General features: G+C 33.6%; 1 protein-coding gene across 1 annotated transcript; it reads right to left on the reverse strand.

Moving 5' to 3' along the window:
• Positions 1-4,278: 4,278 nt before the first annotated feature.
• Spx (Spliceosomal protein on the X) lies at positions 4,279-7,624 on the reverse strand. Its single transcript, XM_090108713.1, has 6 exons — positions 7,496-7,624; positions 6,823-6,906; positions 6,514-6,611; positions 6,082-6,258; positions 5,144-5,328; positions 4,279-4,757 (listed from the first exon to the last, which is right to left on the reverse strand). Exons 1-6 carry the CDS (start codon positions 7,527-7,529, stop codon positions 4,307-4,309), a joined length of 1,029 nt encoding a protein of 342 aa, XP_089964839.1. The 5' UTR covers positions 7,530-7,624; the 3' UTR covers positions 4,279-4,306.
• Positions 7,625-10,684: the final 3,060 nt, after the last annotated feature.

Below are 10,684 nucleotides of genomic sequence, written 5' to 3' on the forward strand. Positions count from 1 at the left end.
TGTATATATGTAAAAAAGTAGATTTATAATAATTAGAGCTGTCTTCTACAAATCACCTACGCCGTAGCACCTAACAAGTCTTTAATAGTGTACTTATAACACGTATTTTGCCTACCTACCTACTCATTTTGTTTATTTTTATTTATCTAAACAGATATCTATTCTGTAGATAGAAGAAGTCTTTATTAAAAAAAAAATAAAGAGGAAAACCTAAAGAACTAGGGTGGTAGTGGTATGCTCGTTTGCAGTATTAGGTATGCTTTTGATCGTTCTTGCATTCTCAAAGAAGACTGAAGCTTTAATACGTATCAACGTAATATGTTCATTTAGCATGTAGTTGCATTCCATCAAATGAATGAGACTCCCCCAGAAATTTGTACCGAGAATATTATGTTTCTTAGATTAAACTGCTATTACTTAATTAGAAGTGTTCTTAATACAGAAGGTAGGAAACGCATATCCATATATTTACATTGAAATCGATCATTAAATTTTTATTTACTATAGATAAAGCAGGAAGGAAAATACAGATCTAGTTTGTCTTGAACGTGTATTATTTTAAAAATACTCCTATTCATAGAATTTGTTATTCCGTAACCATTTGTGTAGAGATAATCAAATAACTGAGAATAGGAAAATCATCAAAATTTTCCTCGTGTAACCAATTTGCTACTACCTTGATTTTAATAAAAATAATGGAAGAATAACATAATAATCCTTAAACATATTTTAAGATAGGTAATTGGACTTCTTGTCTGCCTATTTTACACGCTTTATATTAGCTTCACCTGTATGTTTGTATGTTTGTAACCGACTTCTTTGGGCGCGATTTTGACCCACTTTAAACGGCCAGATTTCGTTCAAACTTTGTAGATTTATTGAGGACCGATGACAATACACTAATTTGATAAAATTTTCTATTTTTTAGTTCGGTTTTCTATAAAAAGCGTGTTTTTTAGTTTTTTTTAACTATTATTATTTACAGTAAGATATTTACATATTCCAGCGTAGTCACGGAGTTTAGCTCTACATCTTTACGTAATTAATATAAAGATTACAAATATATAAAACATAAAATTTACAAGATAAAACGTATAACGCTCAAACAAATAACTGTTAGCTCCACAACAAGGACGGAGCATTAAAACAACTGCATTTGTACAAATTCGCTATCCACGTAATCCGTTTTGATAGCACGTAAACAAAATATTTGTGTTTCATTTTGCGAGTTAACGATGTTTTTAATCCTTTACCCTGGCCGGCCATTATTGAGTGCGATCGCGACGCATGATACGCATGCCGGATTAAGCTCAGCCTGATCATGTTATTTTGTTGTTTGCTGCTTTAGGATAAGCGTACAATGAGCTGCTTTCATATACCTACGATGTGTTGCCATGGTGGTCATCGTGAAATAAACACAATCGCAATGATAATAGAGGTCATATTAGCGTACACAAAAATTGCTTGCATTTGAAGTGCTTGCGTACCGCGTGAAGAAGGAAAGCTTTTTTCAGATATTTTATTTATTTATGCATACATTAGCGTAAAGAGCATGACAAGCAATTGTAACTGATTTTTAAGATTTCATTAAAAGGAGACGAAGAATAAGTCTGGATTCAATTGTATTTTCAAAATAATATCTCATTTATTGAACCTTTAATAATTTTTATTGAACGTCCGCATTCTCAGAACTCTATCTTTAGCAATTTATCAGAGCGACAAGAATCAAGATAGCTATCGATGGAACATCTTGCTCATTAACACTTTTCTCTGTTAAAAGTGCTTCTTGTCGATAGTTAAAGATTCTTTCTTGTTGGTTGTAACTGGCACAACTTTTGCTTGTGGACCATCATACAACGACCAATGTAGGTAACAAGATATATATTCCGAATCATATAGATACCTACCTACAATGTTTGAAGGTTGAAAATAAGTAGTCAATGAAAATATTGATATAAGCTCAAGTCTAGTAAACATAAAATAAAGGAGCAAAAAAAGAGATAAGATAATAATGGAAGCTTACCTCATTTTAAAAGCGCTCGTTATATCGAAACAAAATAATGACTCGTGCAATTTAAATTTTCCGAACAAGTAACCCTTTCGGACAGTATCTGGTCGCAAATAAAACATGTTTGCAATTTTGTCGCTCCACTGCAAATCCTAGGAGACAATAAAATTGCATTTCCAATATAAATTTTAAGTTGTTAAATCGATAGCCGTCTTTTTAAAACCTACCTCACTCGAATGTGCTTCGATGGAGATAAACTTGTACGTTGCAATGCTTTTAGCTTTATAACAGCTATCGTAGTTGGTGAAATTTTTGAAACATTTTAGGGAAATACGCTGTTCGCCCTGCTGGTTCAATCAAAAGAAAAGTAACTAAGTAAATTTATTTTATTAAGTACTAACACACATTTTTTTTTAAACCAAAACCATTTGAAACCAAAAAGTACACGCCAAGGTTTACTTGGTTTTAAGTATCTAGTTACACTTAACTAGCTTTTCGCCCACAACGTCGCCTGCGTAGTTAGGTAGAGGAAAATCCGCATAACTAGATAGTTCCCGTTTCCGTGAGATTTTCGGGATAAAACCTATGCTATGTATTAATCCAAGTTACCCTCTATGTGTGCCAAATGATTTTTAGTTCAGCAGTTTTTACGTGAAAGAGTAACTAACAAACATACAAACTTTCGCATTTCACGTGTATCGTGTGTGATGTGTTATTAGCCACGTTTATGACCTCGCGAAATGTAAGGGTGCTTTTTCACCAGAGACAAAAACAAGCTACAATATCTCAAGATATTGTAGCTTGTTTTTGTAATTTTAATTCAACCATCAGAAAAGCTTATCTAATAACTTTAACGTATTGTAAAAAATATTATAGTTAAATAGACTTAAATAATAATATACCTAAGTACTTACATCAAATTTATAATAATTAAATGCGTTGGTGTCTACCTACGTACCTACCCACGCAACATGAGCACTCAAGGTTAGATGGTTTTAAAAATATGTAGGTATATAGATAAGTAGGTACCTACATCATACCTATTGTACCTACCTGCAATCTACATACCGTATAAAACATTGATACTTTTTGTCCGTATTCATTCATGAATAAATTAATTTTTGTTCTTTAAAGGTTGTGTTTATAATCAACGTAACTAGGTACTTATCGTTTGGAAATATATGCCATGCATTATCTATAATATATTACATATTATGATGCCCCAGTTTTACACCCCTAAGAATATATTCTTCTTCCTCGTGAAAACAGAATCGCGATAATATATTATGATTATTTGATCACAAGATCAGTCCTAATATTGTTTCCTTTGTAGAAGAATAATTACTGCCAATGGAATAACCGATTGACAGGATCGTATGTTTCAGAAATTCTGTATTGAAAGATTACCACTTACTAGAAACTAATGCCTTATACCATTGCATCTTGCCATTTAATGTGCTGTATGTAGTGCATCGATTGACAACCTTTTCAAATGTAGCCGCCCGTATCAAACTACAATTTGATAGCATAAAGGTAAAGTTATCATTGTCATAATCAATACCTAATTATAAATGTCGAGATTAGCACGTAAATATGTATTAACAACGAGTATAGTACCTACGAACTATGAACTTCTGATCTCCGATGCTTACGTAAAGGCTAGAGTACCTAAACCCGGTAATTCGTACTTTCATACAATACCTTAGATTATTTTACTTAATGATCTAAGTTCATATTCATAACCACGCATCGGCTTCGGTTATAGTTTCCATCACATATAGTGATCTATAGTTACTTCTATACTAAATTATATTTTTGTTTGGTTGAATGCGCTAACATAGGGAACTACGAGTTCGAACTAAGATTTGAAAAAAAATGTCGTGCTGATCCTCCAAACATATTGGAAAATGTATGTTTGTAAAATAATAATATTTCAAGAAAAGTTACACAACTTCAGCTGTCTACTAAATAACTTTATACAATATGTTTATTTCATTAAATTTGCAGTGAATAATCTACTTGAGTACGACTGTATGAACGGTCTTCAACACAATATAATATTTGATTGTTTTTCGCTTTAATAATAATAGTTAATGTTGATGTCATGTTAAATTATTGCCTTCGTTTTGAAATACAACAAATTTAAAAATATTATTCACAAACATAATCATACTATAATAAATAATTCATTACATTCGCCACGCTAATAACTAATAAGTAATAATATAATACTGACAAAGCAAGTATTTACTATTGAAATAAAACACACATTATTACTAAAAATATATTTAATAGCTCTTAATAATTATAATTTGGTTCCGGGGGGTGATGTGGGAACGGCGGATGTCCAAACGGCGGCGGTCCACGCGGCGGGAACTGCGGTCTGAACTGTGGTGGCGGTGGTCTCCATGGGGGAGGGGGTCTTGCACCCGGTGGGGGAGGCGGCCCGAACCCGGGGGGTCCGAAGGGAGGGGGAGGGAAGTGGTGGAACGGGGGAGGGGGAGGAGGTGGCCCGGGGGGTGGAGGTGGTCCTGGTGGGGGCATGGACGTGGGTGGAGGTGGTGGCGCTGACATTGGTAGGGGGGGAGGTGGTCTCGCAGACATAGGTGGGCCTGGAGGTGGCATGGGGGTTGGTGTTGGAGGGGGTGGTGGAGCCATCATCATTGGTCCAAGGATGGTAGGTGGTGCATCCGCGAAGAGCTGATGCGGTCTGTCCGCGTGGGATAGCGGGTTTTGCGCTGCGAGTAATCTGGAAGAAAACATTATGGTTTCAAAGTATTTACTTAAGTAAAACTAAAATTATCTATGTTCTACACTTGGTAAAACTATTTGTGGTATTAAAATGTATTATAATCTTTTCTTTCTTTCATGTTCAATATTTGATTTTGTAATATTTACAATCCAATGGTAATCAACGCAAATAATCAACAAATTTAATATTGCCGGGGCAATATCTATCCGTTTCTCAGTAATTAAACATAAATTATTATGAATGATTGAAAATAAAAGCAATATTCGACAATTATACTAACAACACATCCTCCTATAAAATATTATGAATACTAATAGATCTAATAAATTATGTGGATATGTATAATATGTCTGTAAGAATAAATAAATAACCAAAACACAAACCTCTCAGCCGCAGAACCGTGCCTTTCACCCTTAACATCCTTCTTAAACGCATATGATACAGAAATCGGCCTGTTACATAGATACTGGTTGTTCATAGCTTCTATCGCCGCGTCAGACGCTTCGAATGACGCGAAGTTTATAAAAGCAAATGCTTTGGAGTTACCAGTCTCTGGGTCTCTCATAACCTGAAAAGTTAATTTTTTTAGATGATTTCAGTTTCTTTTTTTTTAATCATGATCGGCAATCGGTCGCAAGACTATAAGCAAACTTAAACTATATTTGTACGGCCTAAAAGATTTCAAATAATATTTAACCATATTTAATTAAATTTTCTTCAAATGGCATGCAATAAACATCAAGAACATTAGCAACACAAGAAATTATGACTGTTGGTGAAATTTTTATTTCAACAAATATTTTTCATATTAATGGCCTTTGTAAGGAGTTGTTCTCAATAATTATAAAAGGTCTGTTTCCGCATTGAGAATTGATTCAATTAAGATTTGAGAAAGCTTATGTGACATTCAAGAAAGTATTTGAACAGCATTTAAGAATGGTTAGAAACATTTTTAACATCCAATACTCTAATTAGAAACCAGCTGTTTAGCATCAGAAATTAAACTTAAATAACAGCAAGATGATTATGTGCAAGAAGCTTATATCTAATACACTGGAGATTGCACTATGACCATTAACTTGTAACAAGAAAATATGACGTTGAATGACGCCTGTATGTTTTTTTATCCCTTTCACACCAACTTGGCAAGTTGGTGTGTTACAAGTTAATGGTCATAGTGCAATCTCCAGTGTATTAGATATAAGCTTCTTGATTATGTGCTATACAATAACATTTTATTATTATGTCACCAGCTTTGTCATTTTAATTGTAAGAATAATTCCACATTAAATTTTCACAGCCATTAAGTTAAAACTGTTACCTTTGGTGTTTGTAATATAACTCCAAACGCAGAGAATGTATCATACAATAGTTTCTCGTCAACTTCAGGATCCAAGTTCCCAATGAACACATTGGCTCCCACGTCAAGATTCTTTTGATGTGCCGATGCTTTATTCACCCTTACTGGCTTACCATATAACTTTATCATATTCATTACCTGAAAGATAAATGGTCTCCTTTAATAGATATATGAATACTATCTTTGCTTCCATATTTTAATATTTTTTCATGAATTATAAGTAGAACAAAAAACATGTGTTATGGAAAGTCCACTTCATACAAAATGTTTTTACTGAGTAATTAAGATGAAAATCAATAAAGAAGTATGTTGTACATTTATTTATATTATTATTTATTACATTAAAAAAATAATAATTTGGTACATGTTTTAAATTATATATTTTGTACATACTTTTATGGCATAGTCTGCATCTTCTTCTCCCATAAACTCAACAAATCCATAACCCTGATGAGTTTGTGTCACCCGATCTTTGGGCATGTGAACATTCACTGTAAAAGAAATGTTAGACATTTCACTATTTATAATAACTTTACTATAGAAAATAATAAGTAGTTAGTTAGTAAGAAAAAAAGTTTAAATACTATCATGTAATTAATTTATCTGTAGGCCGTTCACAATTGCTTATGAATTATAAAATCAGTAGCTGCCTTGAACTAGGTAATTCCTCTTTAAAAATGTAAATTTAAAAAATGTACATACCCACAGGTCCAGCTTGAACAAATAATTCCCATAGCAAGCTCTCTGTAACTCTGTCGTCAAGACCTCCCACATATATTGTAGCATCTGGAAGCATAGAGAAAATATAATTGTGTAATTTTATTATTTAATTTGAATTTATAGAGGCAGTTGTAGTGGTAATACTGTCTTTTACAATGCAAAATTTGGTTAATTGCAGATAAGCATACTTCATAACTTGAAATCACTTTGTAAACATTAAATATTATGTTACTCAATATATTTTTCTTTTATTGTACAATAGGGGAGCGCTTGGCCACAATCTCGCCTGATGGTAAGCTGAGATGTGGCCTAAGATGGAGCGCACTTCCCTAGAATGTTCCTTACTCAATATTCAGCGCTGAATTTGATTTTAGTTAGTAATTAGTATAATCTAGTATTTCATGTTTTACTGATAAATGTTAAGTCAAAATATCACCAACTAAAGCATCAATTGGGTATTGGGAGGGAAAGTAGTGGTAAACGTTATTCATGAATTCTTATGGAGTCTTTTATTTAACTACTTGTTAACTTAGTACATAATGTTTGTAAATTTTCCTGTAACTATCTTGAAAAGGTATTATTATTCGATTTAAATAATGTTAAATGTTTGTAGGCTCATAACCTAAACACTTTTTAAAATCCATGTATTACCTACCTTGATTTCTTTCGGCGATAGGACCCGCAGCCATAGTGTCTTCCTATTATTGTTTATTTGTTATATTTATAATATTTCCATTACAAAGAAATTGTAAAAAATACATTAATATTTTGGCCTTATTTGACGCCTGACGGATACAAGTACAACCGACGCGACAATAAATGTTGCCAGTTTTTTACAGATGACACTGACATTGGACTAAAGTCACAATTTTTGAAAAAAAACATTTTTGTGTAGAATCAAATATTTTATTTTAGTTAAAATTCAATTAATTCGATTTCGATCAAGAAGCTTATATCTAATACACTGGAGATTGCACTATGACCATTAACAGATTGTAACAAGAAAATATGACGTTGAATGACGCCTGTATGTTTTTTTATCCCTTTCACACCTAATTTGGCTAGTTAATGTTCATACTGACATACACTGGAGAGTGTATTATATATTATAAATGCTTCTTGATTTCGATCATTCATTGACAAAAAAGATGTCTACTTATAAGTAAATTTATTGCGCTTACACGAGGCCAATAATTGCTTGGCAACTCTCTTATTAATGGACGTCTGTTTCATAATTTAATGGGCTAACTTTTAAATTCAAAAGTAATTCATAGTCTGATTGTGACATTCTAGTAATTTTTTTGAAAACTGTGGCTTTTATGCCAAAATCGATCGAACCCAGATACAACTATTTTTTTTATATTTTTTGTTTTTGATTATTACTAAAAAAGAACTACAAGCCGCCGCTGCAAGAATAATGTGGGCGACATCATCATATCGACCAAATACTGAATTTCTCGTGTAATACTTTATTGCCAAGTTGATGAAGTTGCGCCGTATCGCTCCATATTATTGTATTGCGAAACATTGACACTTGTTGCCGTTGCTATGACGTCATAGTTGACGAGTATTAACTGGAATTGAGCAATTTTAGTTGCCCGTATATGCGCACCTTATTCGTATGATTAGAAACCGAATTTCAGTTTCTAATCATACGAATAAGGTTAAATTTATTTGTGTAAATTATGTTTTATTGGTGTGTTTTTGATACGTTTTTTGAATAATAACTACGAAAAAATTATGTACAAAGTAAATATAAACAGTTGGCAGTACCGCGTATTTCCAAACTATACAAGGCCAGTACGCAACGGTGTGAAACTAATCACGTATAGTTTGGAAATAACTTTTTTACAAAGTTCTTCCAATCTAGGTATACAACAGCAGTACGCAAATACTCGCGTATACTTTGTAGTGAAATAAGTAAGAATAGCGTTCCAAAACATACAGCGCCAGTACGCATACGGACTAATCGTGTATGTTTCGGAGTAAGCGCGGCGTTTTTCCATCGCTCGCGTTTATATTATTGTATTGCTGTTTTTAAATCTATTATTACAACAATGCATACACGAATGTTGCGTACTGATCGTGTATAGTTTGTATCGTGGATGCTTGCGTCTTTGTTCCCGACTATACTACACGACTTACTTACAATTGACAATAGTGCTAAAAGAAAAAATCTAATAAGTCCAGAAGAAGACGATTGCGAGGCGACGGAGCCCCGCTTCGCGGGGCTCCTATTTTTGTGTAGTTAACCCGTGACGCGTCCTACGTACAGGCGGTTGCTCGTAACTCAAAATGGTACTGTAGCGTCCTGCGTACAACGCCTGTTCATAACGCGGCCAATGACTTTGAAGGTCACCTGTAGTTCTTACAAGTGAATGTTTCCAGTATAAAAAATATTTCTCTATGCCTTAAACATTTATAATTCGAATCGACACGACTCCGAGACAGGCAATAGAGACCAAAACCACAAAATAAAAAAAAAAGTGAATCATTGATTGAGTTGCGTCATCGGCCATAGTTTGTGACATTTGTCTTGTTCAACGAATATTTGGATTGTGAATTATGCCGAGAGGAATAATTAGATGAGTGATAATTGAGACGTATATTACTGGAAATTTTACGTAGAATACGTTTATGATATTGGTTTTAGGGATATTTGAAGAATACTCAGTGAAAAAGTGTCTCAACTTTTCAGTGCGGAAGACGCAAAATGGCGCTTTTTTCTTGTTTGTGAATAATGGAGGTTTGTTATTATTCATAGTGAAATACGTTGTGTTAAATGTGTGAAAATATAAGTGAATGTATTTGGCAATCGTGTAGTGATATGAAAACGTGAATATGATCATTTGATGACTCAGCATTATCATGTAAGTGTTAGTATGTAAAACCCCTTCCAAACGACACAATTTAATCAGCCGATTTGATTGCCGATTGAATCGGGCCCAATTTGATCGTCTATCCACACGTACACATTTAAATCGCCAATTTTAGTTCTGCTCCGTTGCTGTTACTGACTGGACTTTTATTTTGCAACATGCCTCTTAGTAAAAAACAAAAATTGGGCCTGATATTGGCTGTAACTACAAATTTAGAAGAAAGAAAAATAAAGAGGATATGGAGCAAAGAATGGTTGCTTAAAAGAAATCGCCGAAGTCATATAAATATTGTTAGAGAACTGGACAGTGTCGATTTCACAAATTTTATGCGGATGGACCATGACACTTTTAATGAATTATTATCTCTAGTAAGCCCATACATTACTAAACAAGACACTGTTATGAGAGAAGCCGTTAGTCCTGAGGAGAGATTAATAGTAACGCTTAAATATCTAGCATCAGGAAGAGATTACAAGTAAAAATTGGCCAATTATTAGCGTCCACACCACCCAATTTGATCGGGCAATCCCAAGGCAATCGCAAATCGGCCGATCCCGACCACCCAATGACCTTGAATTTCATATTTCCGTCTAGACGACCCAATTTGATTGCCGATCTAGTCAAATTGGACGAAAAATTGTGTCGTCTGTAAGGGGTTTAAGTAAGCAATTAAAATTAAAACAAAAGAAAATCAATTTTTTATAATTTTATAGAAAAAATATATCGTCATGATTACATTTTTATGCTATAACTAGTTTCTTCCTCTTTCCAAAAATATATCATACATGGCATATAATTATAGAACAATAAGGTAAATAAAATTTTCAAACTCGGTAGTCATAAAAAAGCTAGATTTCGTGAACTCCCTTGACACTATCGGGATCGGTGCCGGCTGTGCGCCGGACGCGTAACGGGTTAAAAACCGAACCTAACCTAACCCACATTATCTGTTACCCCTTATCTGT

This window comes from Colias eurytheme, chromosome 13, assembly GCF_061535395.1.
Source record: "Colias eurytheme isolate Ceu_HAF_F1 chromosome 13, ilColEury1 Martin Lab GWU primary, whole genome shotgun sequence".
Taxonomy (NCBI): Eukaryota; Metazoa; Arthropoda; class Insecta; order Lepidoptera; family Pieridae; genus Colias; species Colias eurytheme.